Genomic DNA, 22,306 nt, shown 5'->3' with positions numbered 1-22,306 from the left:
TTTTATTCCAAACCAACAATCTTTATCTTCTTTTGGTTGGGGCAACCCAAGTCAATTACTATAATTACCACGCACACCAAAATTAGTGCTTTTCATTTTGCAAATCTCTTTTTCTTAATTAAAAAATACAGTAATAATCTAAATTAAAACCTTCCTTTTTTATATATACTAATTAATTTTTGTTCTTATCTCAGCCTCTCCGGTTCACACATACGGTTACCTTTTTCTTCTTCCCCTACGTCTCATTCATCTTTATAAATGACTCGCACTGTCGCACATTCCACCTATCCTCTGTACCTCTCAAATCTCACAACAGCAAAACTATCAAACATGGCCAACGTTAAGGTCGCCACCTTTTTCATACTAGCTCTCCTCCTCTGCTGCTCCACCCTGTCCGCCATAGCCGCCCGGCCGGAGCCGGCCTCTGCTGATGGTTCTTTGGCAAAAACCCAATCTCGGGTTCGTTTATTTTTCATTAATCGCATGATTTTTATTCTCAAGTTTTGATTTTGGTAAATGGGTTTTGATTAATTATGTCAATTGAATTGTGGGTTTTATTGTGTATTTTTTAGGTTGTTGAAGTAGAGCATGCAGAAGAGAGCTGCGAAGGAATTGGAGAGGATGAGTGCTTGATGAGAAGAACTCTTGCTGCCCACATCGATTATATCTATACCCAGGACCAGAGCCACAAGCCCTGAAAACTTGCCCTGTTTTACCATAACCATATATATGATATGACTAGAGCGTATTTGTAATACGTGTAGTGGTTGGTCAATTAAATAATAAGATGAAATATCTTTTAATATTGTTTGAGATTTTGGGTTGATTATCATATTATATAAATTCATGTTTACCTCAGTGAGTATTCAATAATGATGTCGATGCTAAATTTGCCTGACGTAAATAATATGTATAAAGTAAAAAGATTCAAGAGAATGACAACAGAATTTACGTGGTTCGACAACTTGTTAGAGTTGAGTGTCGATGAATGTTTACAAATGTGAAATGAAATGTATTTATAGGCTTGAGATTTGTCAGTTAACTGCCTTTGGTAAGTGGTAACCTCTCTTGTAACTGATTGTCGGATGAAACTGCTTCTGGATAAGGTTTTTTTGTCTGGGAGAACCGTACATACGGAGTGTATTTATTTATTCCACAAATGATAACAAAAATGCTACAAAATTGGAAGACATTTCATGCTGCAGCTATCTAGCTAGCCCCGGGTTTTTTTAGTTTTAGACTTCTTGCTGACCAATTTGACAATTTGTGGTAAAGACTAAAGGAGAGATTGGGTTCTGAAGATGAAGAAGCGGATCGAGAAAAATCTGCAAATATGCGTTTATCGGAAGAAATTGAAGAGGAGCATTTCTATTATTGTTGTTATTGAACTTTGAAACAGATATGATATGTAAAAAAATATATTTGACGCGCAAAAAAAAGGGAAAAATAAAAGAAAATAAAAGAAAAAGTAAAGACAGAATGTCAACCTTATAGTCTAAGAGCACTTGTAATGGTGTTATTTTGTCTGGGCCAATAAATATGTATGGGGTTTTGTGTTTTGCTGATGTGGTTGTATTGAGTTTTGTGTTTTGCTGATGTGGCTATATTGGGAGATGTGTTTTATATTGAAAGATTATGTTTTGGTGTAGTTTTATTGGGGACAACATGGAGAGCATGAGAATTTGTTGACCACCATGTTGGGTGGGAAGGAAAATGTATAGGAATTTGTGTTTTGTTGATGTAGTTATATTGGGATATGTGTTTTGTTGATGTGATTGTATTGAGAGACGTGTTTGCCTTGACTTTTTATGTAATAGAAGTGAGACCCAATATAGATTTTTGTTGGGCTAACAAATTAACACTATTGCAGTTGCTCTAACAAGTTAAAACCTATTTTTTTAGTTCATTCCCACTGGTCCAAGCATTGAATTTTGATACTAATTTATTATGTCGTAAAGTGAGAAATTTCTATTCATGTGATGAGTTTGATTGTTCAAATTTATATCAACATCAATTTTGAAGGGCAAATTTGTATGGTATCATTTTCGAATAACAAAAAAAAATGGGAGTTGGATTTGCACTCCAAGTAATACAATTCATAGATATATTAGCAAAATATATTGGGATTTTCGGGAGAGAAATTTTACCGGGTCAATGGGTGGCCGGTGACAATTAGTCCTTGTATCCGGGTGCCCGAATCCGAGATGCATATTGTTTTTTTTACCGGATCCTACGGCGGGATATCCAAGAGAACTGAAAACCCTCAAAAACTTGAAAATCTAGAATCAGGTGAGCACTGAAATTGGAAGCCAAACGATAGAATTCGAGTAAAAAGATGTTCGGTCGAAGCAGGTTCCTCTCGTTTCCCATGGTCGCTGGAGCTGTTGTGTAAGTATTTACACCTCATAGTGCTACTGAGAATTTTAGGGATGATATTCGTTGGCTACTCTTCGTTCTTTATGTTAAATCCCACTTCGATATGGCGTGAAAGTTCACTCTTTTTTGTTGATTTTGTTTTATTATAGTCCCAAAATTGTTAATGAATTGGGATTTGAAGAAGCTCTTTGAATGGTTTAGAATTGGAAGGAAATGTCAAACAACAGTTGAATTTCTACCCACGAGTCAGTGGATGTATAATTTAATTCAATTGTCGCTAAGATCTAATTTTGTGCGCCATGAAAATGAAAATGAGCCCTTTATTGGAGGCTTCTAGAAAAAAAATAGCCTTGTGCATTTTTTGGTCACTGATTTCTTTGTGCTAGGTGGAGTGTCTCAAGGAAAAGGAATACCTTTGCATTTTGGGGTGCGTTTCTTTTCAAACTGATGGTGTTTTCAGTAAGTAAATCCTCTTGTCGTGCATGACAGGATGCGACATTTGTTGTCAACCCGTGTATTGGTGCGAATTTCTCGTGTTGCCTGGTAGATAATTTTGAGCATCTTCTTCAGAGCTTGGTATTTTATTTGATTTTGTTACTTATGATATATGCTGATGCCATATTGAATTTTGGACACAATTATCTATTATATTGACATGGCCATGATCTGAACAAATTCTGGCAAGGCAGGCGTTGGCACTGCAGTCAAGGTAGCCTGAACGTTTTGCTTAGACAGAGAAATACCCTTTTAATTCATGAGATGGAAAATTTTGGGGGACATTAAATTCTAGTATCTTCACATGGTTCTCCATTTGTGCCTACATTTTTGTTCTGATTATACAGTGAAAGAATCCACTTGATTGCTCCTGATGAACAAGAATTTGAGGTCATGTCTGGTTGGTGATGTCATATGGCAAGGAAAGTTTTGTCTTGTGCAATTTGTTGATGATGAAGGCCTAAAGTTGGCTGTTGCATATTGCTTTGGCACCCAAACTGATATTTTGAGTAGTTGTTAATTGAATAGTATGATGACTTGGTTTTGCCAATTGGTCTTAATGGGTTCATTTGGAACTTGCAGTATTGGTGTTGTCTCTGGAAAGGCAATATTTGGACCTCCATTGGAAGAATACTGGAAGAATAAACTCCAGAAAGAGGTTGCTGCAAAGGAGACTGATGGCAGCTCCAATTAGATACCTTACTCGAATTCTTTGTGTTTGATTTCTTCACCATAGAATAACAGAGTGCCAGGCACTTTGAGCTCATGCTGCTGATAGACTTATGATACTAAACTTTAAACTTTGTATGTTCTAGTGTAGATTTTGGATCAATATGAAAGATATTGGGAGGAAATCCAAATTATCATGTCAAAAGACATTGTTGAGTATTCTGGATTATTCGTCTGTTCTTTGTTTAAAGTTAAAGGTAACAGTCATTTGCTTTACCAGGCTTGATTTGCAATTTAGAACATTGAAGGAATGGTGTAGCATTTCCTAATTTCGGACAATTGCCTAGAATTACAGAACATGCCTCTCTTGTTCCTTGTATTTAATTTGCTAAAAAGTTTGTTGGTGAAATAGACTAACAGTTTACTCTGAATGACAAGCTCAAACTTTTACTTACTGACGGTGGAATGTCATCAACTTCACTTTGAGACTGGCTTCAGTCACTCATCATCAATGGAAGTTTCATGATTTTGAGCTCGTTATCAACTTCGCTTGGACCATTATATGACTGCTGTATGTCTTTGAGATTGGCCTCAGTCGCTCGTCATCAATGGAAGAACCATGAAGAGTTGAAGATGATAGACACACGAAGGAGTTGCCCCATACTCCCTGGACTCGTACAAGCCGTCTCTTAACGGGACTCTACATTCGGGCGAATTAATACCTCTGCCGGTTCTGCCCTGTACTCTTAACTGGGAATTGGGATGGATCACGGATGAACACCATTGACATATCATTTTATTTTATTTTTTGTGTTTATTGATGAAGAATATCGTCTGCTCAAATCAACAACAATAAGAACAAATTTTCCATAATTTCCAGACAAAACAATTACAATTCCTACCATGACAAACACCTCTGCTGGATACAAGCATTTCAGATTGTCGTTGAAGTAGGAGTAAAAAATCAATCCATTTTCTCAGAGAAACATCATCCATATCATATATAACGTGAAGTGATTCAACAGAAACACTCAACAACTTAATACTGGTAGAGAAAACCAATCACCACCCAAAACGTGCAAACACAAAGAAAGGCATACGCCTGCAAGAAAAGAACATTTAGCGGTAACAAATCTAACAACTCCATGCCCACACTCAGCAAATGCTTCTTGGACAACATTAGCAAAACTTGTTATACAGTCGTAAAGCTTCTCCAACGAACATTCTAGGAAAGACCTAACCGTCTCAAATGTAACCCTCCCAGTAACATCAAGAACAAGCTTCCTATTCCTTGGCACTGCCAAAGTTGATGACACTTTACTAATCCATGCATTTTCATTTGATGAGTTTCTTACTTTCAGATTTGTTGATAATTCCTCTTCTCCAAAAAGAAGATCATTGTCATGTGTAACATTTTCTTGATCCATAGTTGTGCAGGGAGAAGCCGTACTTGAATTTGTATCTGAATTGCCACTCATAAATAATACTTGATGGGATGTTTTGACTAGAGTTTCCGTTGCTCTATTACAGATCATTATCAATATTTCTCTCACTTTCCTTTCATGGTTGGGATTAGTCAATCCCGCAAACAATTCATCATAGGTGTTAATGCCGGCAGTCTTATCAAGATAAACACCTACTGCAGTGCTAACAAACAATTGAATCCAATCACCAATGAGCTCTCTGGACTTGTTACTGCAAACAATATTGACCCAACTTGGAATAGCAGTCGAACTTGATTCCCCATATGAATACAACGCCATGACCAAGTTTCTAGCAAAGCTTCCAACAAAAACAGAAGCAAAACCAGACCCAGCAGACGTAAAGAGCTTATCCAAAACCTGATCCAAGAAACTTGGACTGGCATTCACGTCACCATCATCGATCCTTTCCTTGGCCTGCAAAATTCCAACAGTTAAAGATCGAGTGACGCTTACCACCGACCCAGAGAAGTCGTCTGACCTTGCGATTTTCGAAATCTGCTTCAGACTAGCAGGAATTTTGTCAGAATCGGATCCTAGAAACTCTTTTATATCTTCGGAGACCACGCCTCTTGCTTCGGCAGAATGAGAGAGAGCTTCAGCTACAGAGATTAAAGCACCCAGAAGCGTCAAAACTCTCTTTCGCTTTAAAGCTATTGATGGGGAGTGATAAAATTTGTAGGCACCATAACCAGTGAAACCCAAAGACGCCAAAAGAAGAAGCCACTTCCTCCTCTTCAATGTATAATGAAAACCCTTGTTAAGCAATTGCAGGTCCATGACTCACCAAAGAAATTCCAATCATGTCATATATAGAACCTTCACCATGTCTTATAGATAGCAGTAGAAGGGATTATCCTACACGGAAAGGATTGAGGGGGAGATTTGCTTTAATTTGTAGAGTGAGAGATCTAGACTCGCACGACTGAAACATCTAGACTTGATGGATGTAAGGAAGATAAGGCATCAAAGAGAGAGAGCAGGGGCGGCATAGCAGAGTGAGGAAGAGAAGAAATGACGTAAAAGCCGTTGGAAAATATGGCGCCGTATCGTAGAAGAAAATGAATGCATACGTGTAGTGTGAATAGGGCGAACATGTGGGTGAATGATATATTTGAATTCCTGCATGCAGGAAACAGTCACATATCATTATGCGAAGATAATAATGTCTTGCATTTTTTTATTTACGTGTAGTGTCAAGTGTGTGTATTATCCGATTTGGTTTTGGATAAAAGGATTTGCGAATGGGTACTTGTCTTTGTGGGTAACTGATGGATAAACGATAGATTCGCCTTTTAAAAGAAAAAAACTAAAATAGAGTAAGAACAGTTATATATGATTTTATTTTTCTCTTTATAACGATCAAGAAACAAAATTGACTACTGAAAATTATTAGACGAATACGAATGATTTTGGCAGTTTGCCAAACCAATTATTCATTTATCAATAAATATATTTGAATTTGTTCTAAGGGCATATATATGGGTTTAGTTTAAATAGGTTACTAAAAGATACCCCAGTTTGCAATTAAAAACCAAAAAAAAAAAGTTTTAAATTGGGTCACTCAATATTTCAATTTTAAGCAATTAGGTCATGATGATCCAATTCCGGTCAATTGGTCGCCAGATATTGCTGACATGTCCGATAACCGTCTACGTGGATCAAATGACGTGGCTTCTTTGATGATGTCATTTTTAATAAAAAATAAAATTTATTGATCATTTTCAATCGTCCATCTCCATCTCCCAAGGTTGCACCAGCTGCACTACAATCTCATCAGATTTGCAAATCCTTCTCTGAAGCAATCAGTTTTGGTCTCTGAAGCAAGCATGTCAAGATTCTTCCCAAGGCCACGTGACAACCGAAGTGTCAGCTGGGCTCGGATGAAGTGAGAGCCGAAGGGTACACTTCGGCCATAACCGAAGTATCCACTTCGGTTCCTCTACAAATTATGTATGAAGTATCACGTTGAAGTGCTGCCTTGGTAATGTCCCTACATGACCGAAGCAAGTATATACCAGGTCATACAATGAAGAGTCTCAATAGGACACCAGCCCTCAATAGAGTCCAACTCCCCTTGGGAGAGGGATACAGATGGAATTTATCATCCGAGAAACCCTCTGGAAAACCAATGACAGAGAGTCTGACTCCTACTACAACTCAAACTCTTCATGCTCATATAAAAGGGGAACCTCTGCCCTCAAGTAAACATTCTAACTCCTGTACTCTAAAATACTTACTGAGCAAGAGGCAATGCTCGAAGCAACGAGCCATCCTCCCAGGTTTAGTATTATACTGACTTGAGCATCAGAGAGGTCCCCTGAGTACACCCTCGGGGCCCTACCGAAGCTTACGTTCGCTTCTTGTGCAAGAAGGAAGGAAGAGATCACGTACCGATAAAGGAGAAATCAATTCTTCCTACTTAGTCTGACTTGACTGATTCGTCTAACAGGGTGGACCTGTTTCAGACATCATCAGACAGAACCCACCAAGGTAAATGCCCAGAAATTACCAAACTTCTCAGTTGGGTAAACGGGTCACAACTGGGTTTGGCACCTCCGGTGATAGTTTTGGTCGGAGGATGGATGGAAGTGCTTGTATTCGATACGTTGAGTCCAACAGTACCTTTAGTTACCATAGGGGACCTCAGAATCTGCCGGATCGGGCGTCAAAAGTGACCCCCACCGCGGATTAGAGGCGTGATTTCTGCGACTGTGGTGGACGGCGGGGTTAGAAGATGATAGGGGCGAGTTCTTGGTGGTACACCGATTCTTTTGAGACCAATGGTGGTCTGCTTTGTATCCGACGTAGTTGTCATGCTTGTCCGTAAGAAGAAGATGTCGCAAGGGGAGAGAGGGGGTAAGAGGAAAGTTGCAGACACTTCCTTTTTTTTCAAAATTTTAATATTATTTTTTTTGTTGAATATGCCACATGTCATTTTTCAAAATCCATATATCTTTTATATTCCACATGTCATTTTTATCTTAAATTTAGAAAAAAATTAGTGCCATGTCAGTAAATTCCAATAAGAAATTGATCGGAATTGGACCATCGTGACCTAATTGTTTAAAATTGGAACATTGAATAACCCAATTTGAAACTTTTTCCTTTGGGTAACCTAATTACAAACTGAGATATCTTTCAGTGACCTATTCGAACTAAACCCGTCTATATATACACTTGTTACACATGATATTCAAGTGTGTATGTATCAGTATCAGTTACAACAAGTAAAAGAGATAAGAACAACTATACAAACAAAACAATTATGATGTGCATTGTCTTGGTCTCTATTAGCTCCATCAACCCACTCATACATATCTTGGCCAACTCTAACAATTGACTTGTACTTATCTTTCTTAACAGCTCTCTCAAACAAATGGGAAGATCACTGACCATGAGTTTGTCTTTTAGAAATTGAAAAAGCTAGGACTGAGACGTGAGACCTTTAATTAGTAAGTATGTGTGCTACTTGATCAACTGATGCTACAAACTTCACACACATAAAGTTCAGTTACCACCATTGCAACTAGTTAGTTAATCAGCTTATAAGTGATCATATGTTCCAAGTGTTTATAATAATGAATATAGGTTCTTTACTCCACCCGTCCATAGCGGGGGAGCCTTTGTCTATGTTTCGCCGCATTCGAACAACGATACAATATGTCGCTTGCAAGGGACGCCCTAACATACCTTACTCATTTATCACTACATCGGGGTCCGATATAACATGTCGCTATTAAAGTATGCCGATGCTAATCCTCACTCATTTAATAATGCACCCGGATTCCAATAGAATAATTAGACGCAAGTGGGGAACGGAGAACAAATTTCTTATTTTGATTCATATTTAACGCTTACTGCCGATATAGGGCAACTCTCTTTCTCTATCCATATTTTGGACTGGCTACAACGCAGGCGTTGTTACGAAGAGAATCCATTGATAATGTAACATTATAACTTAAGCAGGAGATTCACAGGCGTCGTGCTTAGAAAATAAAGGATGATCAAGCTTGGTTTTAAAGAAAACACGTTTTGATAAGCTCGTTGACGAGCCGCCACTCTCTTTGAAGCATGAAAGGGCGGGGAGACTGACACGTGGAAAATCTTACACACGTGGCTACTGGACAACCTAAAATCGAAGTCCTCCTCATTATATGGGGGAAGTGATTAAGAACACGTTGTACATTCCCATAGAAGGAAGGGGAGAGAGAGAGAGAGAGAGAGAGAGAGAGAGAGGCATTTCATATATGATAAGAGTGAAGAGTTTGATGTAATTGAAGAGGACTCGAAGATCGGCCAAACAAATAAATAACAGGAAACCCCATATCCATCAGTTTGGGCTCAACCGAAAAATGTTTCCTAAACATGTATAAAACACCAGATAAAGAGAGAGAGACAGAAAGTGAGTTGGAGCTCTTAATTTCATTCGAAGGCTACCTGTCTGCGTCTGCCTTGTGCCCCTGTCGTCTGTGATCAGTTGCTTCTCTGTGAATTGTGAATTCCGTCGGTACGAAGACCGCTCTTGCGAAATCCAATCTCAGGTGATTCTCGCCATCCTCATCTTCTTTTCGTTTCTTTTTAGATCTTGCAACATTCGGTTCAAGATTTTGTTCGATCAATTCTTTCATGAATTCATCAAGATTTTTGGGAGATTGTATAGGGTGTTCCATCATTTTACGCTCCCGTGTGTTTCTTTTGTTCTCCATTTCATACCTGAAGATTTGATATGATACTAATTAACTACAGTTGTTGATTTTATTATTCATAATCCTGCATCATCCATATGCACCTTTCTATTTGACGGACCAGTTCAACCAAGGAGAAAAAGTATGTGTCCTTCATGACTTGATGTTCCTCTGCTGTTAGAAAAACAAAAGGTTAAAAGAAGAAATTGAGGATGGAGATTGTTTACCAGCCATATATTGATCCTGAATATGAATCTCTCATCGAAAGAATACACCCTCCCAGGTACTGCACTAGAAACTTCCAAAGCTCGATCTTCTTGATTACTATGAAGGACAAAGTGAAGGGCTTATTAAATTAAGTTTCATGTCTAACAGGGTTTGTATAGATAACGACGCATGCCAAGACTGCACTCTCGTTAAGGTTGGATCCATAGCAACTTCAACCTCTTTTTTTTTTTTTAAAATTTTATTTTATAATTTTGCTGCGGTGGTTGATCTGATAAATGTAATAGTGGCCAACTGATTAGCTAGCTAGAGCCTCGCTGTACTTAACAATAAATTAAGATTATTAGAGAAACAGCAGCAACACCTTCATATTAGCATTAACATAGGCATCAATCCCACTCTGACCCACAGACCGTGTGTACCCAATTAGAAATTAGAAATGCATGGGAAGTCAGGGCCGGGGCACTGCCTTTTAGAAATATTTTGTTGGAAGCAACTGAAATGACGTAATCCAATATTCAACTAGTTGGATACAAAGGATCACGGAACAAATTAAAATAAGATCGTTTTTATCGAAAAAGGTGCTACGTATGACCTAGTTTTCTGGGTAATATTGCTTGTTTCTTTGCAGGTTGATAGCGCAAACAAACACGGGATTCTACTGGACATGGTCCAAGTCCTCACAGATCTTGACCTGGTTATCTCCAAAGCTTATATTTCCTCCGATGGTGGATGGTTTATGGATGGTCTGCAAGACTCTACTCCTTCTCTTATCCATATCCATATCCATATCCATATTATTTTATTTTTTTATGTTCAAAAATAAGTTTTTTTACAAGTGGTTCTGCTCCTAATTCATGTGCTTTGAACAGTGTTCCACGTGACAGACCAGCTTGGGAACAAACTTACTGACCCGACCCTCATTCTTTACATCCAACAGGTCTCTCTCAATCGATCCATCTCTTTCTGCTAACCCACCACCTGACCACCTAATTATGTACTCCCGATCCCCTTTAATTTATTCGTGTTCTATTTTTATTTTTATTTTTACTTTTTAGCTGTGGAAAACGTGCAGGCTCTCTGTGCTAGTAGGGGAGGAGGGGTTCCGGAGGAAGCAATACAAAGAGGCCTAAACAGAGAATACGTGTCCGCGGATTACACAGCCCTGGAGATGACTGGGATAGACAGGCCGGGTCTAGTGTCCGAGATATCAGCTGTGCTTGTCGAATTGGGTTGCAACATCGCTGCTGCCGTTGCATGGACCCACAACACCCATTGGGCTTGCGTAATTTACATAGAAGATGGCCAAATTGGTGGGCCGATCGTAGACCATGATAGGCTGGCCCATATACAAGAGCAGCTGGCTAACGTCGTTGAGGCCCATCACGGGAAGGGCGAGAGGAGCAGCGTCAGGCTGACTGCTCCTGTTTCCGGGCGTACTCACACAGAGCGCCGGCTTCACCAGTTGATGTACTCTAGTAGGGACTATGAGAGTTGCCATGGCTGTAACGGAGGTGCCGGCCACTGGGCTGGCTGCACCAAGACCCACGTCTCCATAGAGCCTTTTAAGGAGAAGGGCTACTCGGTCGTGAATGTGAAGAGTAGAGATCGGCCTAAGCTCTTGTTCGACACGGTTTGCGCACTCACAGATTTGCAGTACGTGGTGTTCCATGCAGCAGTTAGCTCGAAGGGCACCACGGCTCGTCAAGTAAAGTCTCTTGTTTCTTGTTTAGATCTATATATCTTATATTTCCTGAATTGGGTTCAGAAAGAATCAGTTGAGGTGAATTTGAATGCTGCAGGAGTATTTTATAAGGCAAAAAGATGGCTGCACTTTGGATACAGAGAGCCAAAGGCGCAAGCTTACTAAGTGCTTGATCGCAGCAATTGAAAGAAGAGTTCCCCATGTATTACTCTAAGTTCCATTTTATTATTCTTTACTTTGGACTGCAATATTAAATTCCATTCTTCCCGGATAATTAATCTCATCTCTCTTACGTGTAAACACTTGCACTTGGTTCAGGGATTGAGAATGGATATATGCACAAAAAATCGAATGGGACAACTCTCAGATATCACAAGGGTGCTTCGGGAGAATGGGCTATCAATATCAAGGGTAGAGATGGGGACAAACGGTGAAAGAGCGACCGGAGCATTTTACGTCACTGATACATCAGGGCATGAGGTGGACACAAAGACGGTGGAGTTGGTGAGGCAAGAGGTTGGGGGGTCAATCTTGTTGGTTCACAGGTCCTCAGGTTGGAGTTCTCACCCTTCCTCATCTAGTATTAGCAGGACCAGCAGCGGTGAGGTGGATGATAGACCGAGATTCTCGCTAAGGAACTTACTGGGGTCTCAACTTGAACGCCTTTCTAGCAATTTTGGACCAATCCGTCCATGAAGAGTTCATAATACACAGTTTTTATGCTGTGGTTCCTATGTATGCAGATTAGGTTTGTGTGTATCAGAAGCTGATGGCCTTTACTACTGTAGTCTTCAAATTTACATAATGTTTTTCATAGACAAAATGCTTCTTGCATATAGCCAAACAAAATGCTTATCGCATATAGCAATAACAATAGCACACCAACCTAGTAGGCATTACACATGCGCGAATTTCTCAAAAGCTTCTTAGCTATGACTTTTGAGTTTCCAGGAAGTTGTTTCCCACATATATCACTCGTTCAGCAAACAAAGGTGGAAAACTAAGAACTAAAGTACACACGAAAATCAACTAGGCTTTTCCCAAATTTATTAGCAGCGCAAACTGCAAAGCTCAAATGGTACGGGACTACGAGAAGGAAGTTTTATCGTATGGGACTACTAGACCAGAGTTTAATTTCTGGATCTCAAGGATAGAATAAAATCCTACTTTCGATCCATATTCTCCATTCCCCAGAATTAGGTTTGATTCAAAAGAATCTCTTCACACCACAAACCTCCTCAGGGGCCCCATTTACGTCCAGCTTTATCTCCTACAAGCTTAGCCTAGACGTCTAGTAACGAGGCCAGGCCGTCCTGCCAACTACAATCCATACATGACAATACAGGTAATTCACCACCAAATCAATATGACATGCCAACTTAGTTGGTTACAACTATCGCATTGCATCAAAAGCTTTGATCCTATTTCACTCTCTCTCGCAACAATAACTAGAACCACTGCAGTGACGAGGTCCAAATTAGCAGCATGCAAATCAGGAATCCAGAGACATACTTCTAAGCCAGTGCCATAATTTGTAACATGTTAATACACATTTTCAGGCGCACATAATCATCATACTTTCAACAGGAATTGTGTAAGAAATAAGTTTCAGTAGCCTAAACTGAAGAGAGATTATATGGAAGCTATTCACATAAGATGACAAACACAAACTTAAAACACATACACAAATTCACATCACATCACATCAACATCTTTGATGTCAAGCCAATCATTGGCTTCCTTTTTGTCAGTTTTATGAACACTTACCTGCTCTGACCGTGCTTGTTTCATTGAAACAGACCTCACATCCTTAACTGATTCAGCAGAGCTAAGCTGAACCCAATCTCGAGACTCTTTTGTTGAAGAATAAGAGCCTGGCACCTCTTTCTTGTAACTTGAAGGCGCATAACCATCATCCTCCTCAAGATCACTAAATGAAACATCATCATCGTTTGTGAGTGGCTGCACAGTTCCACTAGCACCAATTATTTCTGAATGTTCCTCCAACCAGTCATCCTCAAATTTCAGATCCAGGACTCCCGATGAGGAACCAGTCGGGGAATGTTGAATTTTCACATGGGTCTTAGGTTCTTCCTCAATGACAGACTTATCAACAACCTGCATCTCAGTGCTCTGAACTGGATGCTTCTCTGTTTCAAAATCAATAGCAATAGTCGAAGGTTCTGCTTCAACACCAGAAGTCATGAATGGTGCTGATTCAGCATAAGAAGGTACAGAGAGATCAGCTGTTTCTTTTGTAAGATAACTTTCATGCCCAGACTCTTCTAGTTTTTGTTTAGCTGCAGCTCGAATCTGTGAGTTCTGCGACAATATTGCTCTGGCTTCCACTATCTGCACATGTAACATCATTTGCTATGAATGCATATCACCAACATAAGCACATAACTCATTACCAAGGCGGATGGGTTGATGAATTTCTTACCAGAGATGCTAATTTAGATCCATCACACTTACCCTCAATAACTTCACTACCATCCAGTTGCTCATTTTTACTAATAATCAAACCTCTTTTAGAGAAAAAAAATTCTGACCAATATGAATCGTGATAATTATTCGATGCTAAACAATTTAGTTTGAGGAAAAATAGACATGTTTTTTGAAAGCACAAAAGACATTTTGAATTGTAGTTGAAGAAAAGCCAAAAGCAGAAAAGTAAAGCAGATTCTAATTGCAAGTTATTTGGATGATGATAGCTTGCAGATGAACATACAAAATCTTGGGTTCAAAAATTCAGCCACATACAACATCATCATTGTCGACGAAAACTGGCATACTAAAAACAAAGTACAGCTGATTGTCTACGTGTCTAGTTTAGCAAATAGTTAACTCTAAAAACATCCCTTTTAGATAGTCAAGGCCTCAAGGTGAAGGGAAGATATTCTTGAAAATTCTCAAGCCTTAACGTGACATCAACACAACTTTGTGGAAACATCAATGGTGGCCCCTAAAAGCACGTCTGTGGCATATTTTTTTTATTGATTTTAAACTATTTTCAATTCTCTAAGTTAACTTCCTATAGAACCTGGTTCAGTCCAACACTACAATACACACTATTTTTAGCATGTTCAGGGTCCAATGAGAAAGTTGAACTAGCAAACCATGAAGAAGGAGAGGGGGAGAGAGGGTTTGTATAAAACAACTTACTTTGAGAGTTGACAAAAGCCCAGCGTCATCCTCGTTCAGTCTAGGGTGCAAAAGAATAAAGTAGATCTTCCAGAAGAGACTCTCACTCATATATCCTGGACAAAGTTCAATCCTAAGAGCAGCCAATCTCGGCACAAGACGTTCAACAGTCAAAGCATGCTCTTGTTGAGCATCAGACATGTCAAAATCTGAAAATCAAACAAAAAGACCACTCGTTACAGCCTGATGGATGAAATATGTATATAAAAATCTACGCATCATACTTTGAGCAGTGTAAAACAAAATAACACTGCACATCACTTAGAAGTAAATAAACTACAAGAAAAGAAAACCTTACATCTGATATGATTTACAAGGTGGATAATAAATGTTCAATCAGGTTTTACTTCAATTTAACTTCTATGGCCATGAAGTTCAGCTTTCAGCTCATACTGCTAAACTTGCTACCCACAGACTCGGATTTAATGCAAAAACTGAAGATTCAGTTTACATGAAAAGAACTTCTTTGCAGTCTAGCGCTACTTTAAAAGCAGGAATTCTGATACTCACCTGTTGACAAAAATCTTCCAAAAAGTATGCCTCAGTTATAGATAATATAGAGACTGATAATCCATATTCCTTTTTCCATCTTGAATTTGAAACTATTTCCTAGAACAATGTCATAAGATCCCTTTCATTGTTTTCTAATGATAAGCAGATATTAAAACTGTGTGCATAATTGTAAGTTCTCATTTGCACAAAAATAATAGCAGAATACATTTTTCAAGTTCAATCTTCCCAATTAGATTGATAAAAAAATCCGAACACAGAAAAGCATATATCTTATTATGAATAAGAATAGACCAAACACGGAATGTGAATGTAGAGAACATTGGAATTACACGCTCAGTCCGAAATTTGAAAGAACATGAACATTGGAATTGCAAGCTAAGTCCGAAACTTGAAAGAACATACCGTCAAAATCTTCATCGTCAGGGACCGGAAAATCCAGCCAAATCTCTGGATGCATCGTGATATTTCTCACAAAAGCCACCACTTCCTCGTTCACCCCCACATCCGTGCCGACCAAATCCTCATCACGGAGTTCTCTCTCGGCCCCAAACTGAAGCAAATTAGACGCTATCTTCGTGATCTCCGATACAGAGATGTTATTCGAAAGCTTCGAAATCCCGCTCATGAATTTCCCGCCGATCTCGGTGAAATCGCTGCGAATTCCCGCCATCAACGCCTCATCGTATGCCTTCTCCGGATAGGACGGTGATTGTCTCTCTTCATGCTCAGGCTGACGATCGAATTTATCAGCAGGCGGAGGCGCAAGGAAGGAGGTCACGCCCCAGAATTGGCGGGTCAGCGTTTTAGTGAGCTCGGAAATGTCTTCCTTGACGCCGCGCGGAGTCGAGGTAGACGACGGCGAAGATGCCGATGGATGCGAATTGATTGAGGGATTCGGATCAGACTCTGACCTCGGGTTTGGAGAATTGCTGTTGTCCATGTCGTTTTCGTCATCCTCGTCGTCGATCTTGAGTGAGTTCGCGATAGACCTTGCTAGCCAAGACATCTTTGCTTCTGATTCTGTGACTTGCGGAGTTCCTATATTGGTGATGAGCTTCAAAAGCTCCTGATACGACTTCGTTTCAGTAAACTGGGCTTTCGGCCCTCCTTTTCTGGATTTAAATTGAAAAAAAATTGTCCAGCCCAAGAACAGGCCCAGAGGTAAATGGCCATGTTCATGAGTTCATACTTCTTCAGTTCGACTTCATCTATGCAGAAAAGCACAGCCACAGAACAGTCGCCCTCCGCTAAAGATCCCACGCCGTATTTTTCTGCTGTCTTTTCTCTTTTGTGTGGTGCTCTGAAAGTTTTTCGGTTCCTTTCCCTATAGGTCTCTTATTTGTGATTCAGAACGGCGGCTTCGTTTCGAAATTTGAGGTGAGACATAATGAGTTTTTGTTCACATAAAGTTAGATATGATTGAGTACAAATTTAGGGGATTATCGGTGTTTTAGGACTAATTCTACTACTTCATTGAGCAGGAATGTAGATAATTGTAAATAAGTGGTAGCGAAGGTTTGTACTTTGTAGTAATGCAAGCTTTGTGTCGTGATGGTGGTAGTGTTTTTGCATTCATAAAAGGATTGGTGGCAGAGTTCTGTTTTTCTTATTGATATGAATTCGGAAACGCAGTTTTTGGTCTATAAGATTAATCATCTACTTGTTTATAGAACGTAATCCGGTGAAGTTTTTTTTTTTTGTTTAGTGGTTGCTTTGATGGCCGTGAATTGATCGCACGTTTGGTGAAGTTTTGTCTGCGGCATTTATTCTGGGTTTTCTTGGTTGGTGGTGGCTTCTTTTTTTGGCTATTTCAGTTTTGATGAAGGTTTTGTTGTTCTTCCAATTAGTTTTTTGCAAAGACAGTGGTTCGAGACAAAAGGTATCCAGTACATTGTTTACTATTCTCTATCAACTAGGAAAAATTGAAAGAAGGATGTAGGGAAGAAAGTAGCGGAGAAAGGAACAAAATTGTCTAATCTACATAGTCTGCAGCAAGCACATAAGCCAACTTTCAAAAGTAGAAAACCTTTCTCATGGAGAGTCTATCTTGGATGGGCTGGAGTGGTTAATTTGTGACTCTAATGGTTGGTTAATACTTAATACATCCTTGAGGTCGAGTATATGAATGCTTCAATTCAGTTAGGATGCCTGTGGGAATATTTTGTTGCTTGCGTTGATAAGTACTAGTGAGGAGCTTGTATCTTTCTGCATATCCAAGATCCTGAAATTGTGAAACTTAATTGATAAATTGTGCATATCCAGATTGTCTGTTCTCACATTTACAGTTGGTGTAAAATGAACCTTTTTATCATGCAGTATCTCCTTGTCTTTATAAGATTGATTAGACATTAATGCTATAGAAAACCTTTAAAAGAGAGGCTTCTCTCTAGCTAATAGTTGCTGTTTGTGTAAATCCAGCGGTGAATCAGTTTGGCCATCTAATCCTTGATAGTAAATGGGCATGTGAGCTTGGAAACATAAAAGGTAAAAATTATATATATAAAAAAAAAAAAAATAGTGGGCTTGGAAACATTGCTCGTGGCTTCATTGGGATGAACTGGGTGGTGGCTAATTCACTGAATTATGAGCTTAAAGCGTGGCATTGTTGCAAGGGTTATAGTGTATAGGGGTATGACAATTGTCAATTCTATCCCTCTAGCTGTTCTTGAAATGCGTGGAAAGAAAGGATAGAAAGGCTTGTAAGGGGAAAGAAACTCTTTTCACTGTATATTGGCAACTATGATGTAGACAAAGAATTTTATTTTTTTTATGTTGTAGATCTTATGTCTTATAAAGTTGTAAATATAGTGTTCTATGTTCTTTGGAGGCACTCAATCCCTTAGTGCCATCCTTGATAAATTATGTTGCTATTTTCTTAAAAAAACCAATAGTGTTTTGACGGTTTTGTTATATGTGTTATGCATTATTTACTTGACATACCTTCTAATTATAACTTAAATGTAGGATTATATCATCTCTATATTACATCAAAATGTCATCAGTTCATTCTTTTTGGTCTTGTCCATTTTTTTATAAGATTATATTTTTTGCATCATGTTGATGTTGCATGACTAGATTGCTGGCTTGACTGTTAACCAAAACTGTTTCCAGGTCACTCACTAGACACATTTCAGGACATTGATTCTAAGGTCTTTGCAGCCGGACTGTAGGTTTTCCAGCCCAGCAATGTTTCTTCGAACGCACCGTATATTGACTCTCCAGTGCAACTCCCTCTTATTGCCACCTACATTTCTAACTTTGAAACCCTTCCCATCTACCCTCTCTTTGAAATTTCATCGCTCCTACTTGACCCACAAACATGCCACCCTGATCTCACGCCCAACCTGCAGTGTGTCAGCTTCAAAGATCCAGAAGATGTCAATTTCCGATGCCACACAGTTCGTGCGTAAAATGCTATTTGTGCCTCCTGGAGTGGACCCTGGAGAGGTGACTGAGGATATGGTCGTACCCGGATCTAACATTGTGATAGGACCCTACGCAGGTCATTCCCAGATAAAGGAGGTGGAGTTCGTGAAAAGCAGTGAACGGGCCAAGGATTGCCCCAAAGATGGTCGGCCTGAGTTTGCCATTTTGGGTCGCTCCAATGTTGGCAAGTCCTCGCTTATTAACGCTTTGGTTCGCAAGAAGGAGGTCGCGCTTACTTCTAAAAAACCAGGTACATTATTTATTTATTTCATCTCTGTTTGCTTGTTTTCTGTGATTGCAACTAGCTTTTAGCAGTCACTAAATACCGAGTATTTATACTAAATGGGATTTTTCTTCGGTTGTTAATGATGGGTGAATAATTTTTTTCAGGAAAAACTCAGCTTATAAATCATTTCTTGGTGAACAAAAATTGGTACCTAGTTGATTTGCCTGGCTATGGGTAAGCCTCCCATTCATTTACTTATCTTATCATTTCTTGAAGACATTAAATATATATTTGAGCTTCAGCTTGATTCTGCCCGAAATGAGATGTTGTTTATTAGCACCATGCTTAAGGCATAAAATAAAGAAACACTTTTTTTTTTCTGCATTTTTTAGTGTACCTATGTATTGTAAATGGGTTCATGGCTACATCCTCCATTTTTCTAGATGCCAAACACAGATCAATATATATCCAGGAGATGTAGAGTTTTGCTGACTCTGTATGGATTTGAAATTTAGAATAGCTTCATCAGCTGTTCTTGGCCTGAATTATTCTGTAAGGTCTGTACTGATTGCGAAGGGAATTGGGAAATTTTGTCTTTTTTGGGTTGTCCACATCGCTTGGTGTTTGTTGGTTTTGGCTGCTGCACCCATATAATTTGAGTATCCAAAGGGATATCACATATTTTCCGCATATATCTGATGGAGCAATTGCCGGTTATGGTATGGAACCATGGATGAGTTTGCAAAGCATCAATCAGATTGCTAGTCATCTCATTTGGTTCTTATTGTGTGGATTGTAAAATGATGACCAATGGGTTTTATTTTGCAGTATCAAACAATTGCGTCTTATATTGTAGTTTTAAGGATAGAATATGACTACAAATTTAGGGACTCTATTGGGGTAAAGATGGGCAACGGTCAGCTTTGGAATAAAACTGACTCTGATATGAGAGTCACATGGAAAATTTAATTAAAACTGGTTCAACAATCATCGAAGTTAAGGAAACATAGATTAAGAGTTAAACCTTGCTAGAAAAGACTCCAGAAGTTATCAAATAAAGCAGGACTATAAGTTTCCATGATTTTGTACGCCGGGTTTTCTTGTTCTGTTTGTTGTCTGCATCATGTAGTTGGAATTGTCTTTGGTACATCCAACACATTTGTTTATGGTGGAGTGAAGGTGACAAAGTGGGCGATGCTTAAATTTCTAATTTTCTATACATTTGTTTATGGTGGAGTCAATAATAACTAAAGGCATGAAGTTTCCATTGCTTGTGAAGTTTCTGACAGTTCTCTGGGCTTGCCGACTGGCTTCTATAGCCTTCTCCAGTAATCTCTGATGTTGCTTGAACTTGAGCGGTTAGAAGTTGACGCCATAAGAACTAGGACTGATTCCAACAAGCCCAATTGTTTGTAATGAGAATGAATCAGGAAGATAAAATTGATGAACTAAATATGTGTTCCAAGTTTACTTCATATCAATACATGGCCAATTTATTGCGTTCATTTTGTTGACAGCTTTGCTAAAGCCCCAGACTCTGCACGCATGGATTGGTCCTCATTCACAAAAGGGTACTTTTTAAACAGAAATACTCTGGTCGCTGTCCTACTACTTATAGATGCAAGTGTTCCCCCTCAAAAGATTGACCTTGATTGTGCTAATTGGCTTGGACGAAATGATGTACTACAACTATCTCTACTCCTAAAGTTAGCTTTGATATCGTCTCTGTAGTTTTTACTGGTAGAAGGCTAAAGTCAGTCCTTTGTAATTTTTGTTGGATTGTTGTGCATTTCAGATACCAATAACTTTCGTTTTCACAAAATGTGATAAAATGAAGGGGGGGAAGGGCACAAGACCAGCTGAGAATATCAGGAATTTTCAAGAGCTGATGAGGCACTACCGTGTTCATCCCCCGTGGATCTTGACCAGCAGCGTAACTGGTTTGGGCAGAGATGATCTTCTTCTACATATGTCACAACTGAGGAACTACTGGGATCAATAGTTGCTTATGTGAAAACTGCTATGGGATGTTGCTCGATGAATTGGAGGAAGTTATACATAAACCTACCAGTACTGTTCAAACTGGGTTGTCCTTTTTTTAGGTTTTTGTTTGAAGATGGGAGCTCATGTTAGCAATTCTCCATGATATTATACATGTTGGAATATGTGCAACTTGGTTTTTGGTGGGATGTATTCTTATTGTACACATATAGGTGCAAAATAATTGCATGAATTCTTGTCATTCACTATGCTTATCCATTTATTTGGGTTGTAGAAACGGAGTTGTTGATGCCCTAATGCTACACAATTTCTGCCTGTCCTTAGAGACACCAGTGCAAGTAAGATGGCAGTCTTTATCAGATGAGGATTGATTGGTCTTGGTATTTGCTATACCGATAGAGTTAATTGTCCAAGTCTGGTCGCTATGTATGTTCATTTTAGAACTGCTAGTTGGAAGGAATATTCTTCTTCAATCAGCCATCCATGAAATCCTCGTGTCTTAAGTAATAGTAGTAGTATTAGAATTTAGATTGTGGAACTTTGTTACTGTTATTATTATCTAACAAGATAAAATAAATAACAATACAAATTAAAAAGATAAATGCAATTTGTGCGTAGAAATAGTTAAATTTGCTGAAATAACTCAAATGTATGGGAACTCCTAATTAGTCGAAATGTGTTAATAATTAAAGCACTGCACTGATTCTGGTTTGGTCCAAAGGGGAAAGGGTTCCAGGACTTAGCAAAGGAAAGGAACACCAACCAAGTGGAGAGGGCAACAAGTTAAACTCCAGCGAAATATTAGCATTAGCGGACGAGTGATCGTCAGCTGGAGGCCTGGGGAGCTGCTCATGACGATGACGATGATGATGATCAGCTAGGACGACGACATCAAGTGGAGGCGGCGCCATTTTGCGGAGACGGTGAGTCTGAAACTCGGGGGCGCTGGTGAGCTTCTGGACGAGGTCCCTGAAGTTGATAGGGTCCACCTTGTACAGTCTGGGCGGTGTTGGGGGCAGTGGAGCTATGGGCTTCTTCCATGGCTTCGATTGGGGCTTACGTACAGAATGAAGCATGGCACGGGCCTGCTGTTGGGAGTACATGGATGAGGATGATGAATTAGCGGAGTAATTATTATTAGCTTCCATATATGGCTCACTTAAGTACAACGATATCTGCGTCTATCTATCTATCAATCTATATATATGATATATGATGATTTGTATAAAATTAAGAGCAAGAGGTACCGCATAAGCAATGCTATACAATAATATGCGCTTGACTAATTTAGTTAATC

General features: G+C 39.2%; 7 protein-coding genes across 13 annotated transcripts; 4 read left to right on the top strand and 3 right to left on the bottom strand.

The window, feature by feature from the left end:
- The first annotated feature begins 228 nt into the window (after positions 1 to 228).
- Positions 229 to 888, top strand: LOC119995717 (phytosulfokines-like). Its single transcript, XM_038842228.1, has 2 exons — positions 229 to 459; positions 573 to 888. Exons 1-2 carry the CDS (start codon positions 259 to 261, stop codon positions 696 to 698), a joined length of 327 nt encoding a protein of 108 aa, XP_038698156.1. The 5' UTR covers positions 229 to 258; the 3' UTR covers positions 699 to 888.
- Positions 889 to 2,227: 1,339 nt separating this feature from the next.
- On the top strand, positions 2,228 to 3,772 carry LOC119988973. Its single transcript, XM_038834245.1, has 2 exons — positions 2,228 to 2,388; positions 3,454 to 3,772. The coding sequence occupies exons 1-2, from the start codon at positions 2,336 to 2,338 to the stop codon at positions 3,563 to 3,565; spliced, it is 165 nt and encodes a 54-aa protein (XP_038690173.1). The 5' UTR covers positions 2,228 to 2,335; the 3' UTR covers positions 3,566 to 3,772.
- Positions 3,773 to 4,370: 598 nt separating this feature from the next.
- On the bottom strand, positions 4,371 to 6,011 carry LOC119988963 (protein PHLOEM PROTEIN 2-LIKE A10-like). The gene has a single exon (XM_038834233.1). The coding sequence runs from the start codon at positions 5,799 to 5,801 to the stop codon at positions 4,572 to 4,574; it is 1,230 nt and encodes a 409-aa protein (XP_038690161.1). The 5' UTR covers positions 5,802 to 6,011; the 3' UTR covers positions 4,371 to 4,571.
- A 3,244-nt stretch (positions 6,012 to 9,255) lies between these two features.
- LOC119990651 (ACT domain-containing protein ACR1) lies at positions 9,256 to 13,023 on the top strand. Of its 3 annotated transcripts, none has more exons than XM_038836681.1 (8): positions 9,256 to 9,565; positions 9,891 to 9,992; positions 10,085 to 10,130; positions 10,566 to 10,680; positions 10,807 to 10,874; positions 11,010 to 11,642; positions 11,737 to 11,841; positions 11,958 to 13,023. In XM_038836681.1, the coding sequence occupies exons 2-8, from the start codon at positions 9,922 to 9,924 to the stop codon at positions 12,333 to 12,335; spliced, it is 1,416 nt and encodes a 471-aa protein (XP_038692609.1). In that variant the 5' UTR covers positions 9,256 to 9,565; positions 9,891 to 9,921; the 3' UTR covers positions 12,336 to 13,023. The 3 variants fall into 3 exon arrangements, with proteins under 3 accessions (XP_038692609.1, XP_038692594.1, XP_038692601.1); XM_038836666.1 differs by having other exon boundaries at positions 9,834 to 9,992; XM_038836673.1 differs by having other exon boundaries at positions 9,771 to 9,992.
- Positions 13,024 to 13,191: 168 nt separating this feature from the next.
- On the bottom strand, positions 13,192 to 16,377 carry LOC119990643. The gene is made up of 3 exons (XM_038836654.1): positions 15,759 to 16,377; positions 14,805 to 14,992; positions 13,192 to 13,991 (listed from the first exon to the last, which is right to left on the bottom strand). The coding sequence occupies exons 1-3, from the start codon at positions 16,360 to 16,362 to the stop codon at positions 13,335 to 13,337; spliced, it is 1,449 nt and encodes a 482-aa protein (XP_038692582.1). The 5' UTR covers positions 16,363 to 16,377; the 3' UTR covers positions 13,192 to 13,334.
- A 176-nt stretch (positions 16,378 to 16,553) lies between these two features.
- Positions 16,554 to 21,325, top strand: LOC119990669 (GTP-binding protein At2g22870). 5 transcript variants are annotated; one of them, XM_038836715.1, is made up of 6 exons: positions 16,554 to 16,733; positions 17,062 to 17,137; positions 18,468 to 19,032; positions 19,173 to 19,242; positions 20,526 to 20,688; positions 20,804 to 21,325. In XM_038836715.1, exons 3-6 carry the CDS (start codon positions 18,543 to 18,545, stop codon positions 21,008 to 21,010), a joined length of 930 nt encoding a protein of 309 aa, XP_038692643.1. In that variant the 5' UTR covers positions 16,554 to 16,733; positions 17,062 to 17,137; positions 18,468 to 18,542; the 3' UTR covers positions 21,011 to 21,325. The 5 variants fall into 5 exon arrangements, with proteins under 5 accessions (XP_038692643.1, XP_038692632.1, XP_038692660.1 ...); XM_038836704.1 differs by having other exon boundaries at positions 17,062 to 17,235; XM_038836732.1 differs by lacking the exon at positions 17,062 to 17,137 and having other exon boundaries at positions 18,491 to 19,032.
- A 214-nt stretch (positions 21,326 to 21,539) lies between these two features.
- LOC119990686 lies at positions 21,540 to 22,306 on the bottom strand. The gene has a single exon (XM_038836744.1). The coding sequence runs from the start codon at positions 22,155 to 22,157 to the stop codon at positions 21,696 to 21,698; it is 462 nt and encodes a 153-aa protein (XP_038692672.1). The 5' UTR covers positions 22,158 to 22,306; the 3' UTR covers positions 21,540 to 21,695.

Source organism: Tripterygium wilfordii, chromosome 3 (assembly GCF_013401445.1).
Source record: "Tripterygium wilfordii isolate XIE 37 chromosome 3, ASM1340144v1, whole genome shotgun sequence".
Taxonomy (NCBI): Eukaryota; Viridiplantae; Streptophyta; class Magnoliopsida; order Celastrales; family Celastraceae; genus Tripterygium; species Tripterygium wilfordii.
This window is presented reverse-complemented; position numbering and strand designations above follow the sequence as displayed.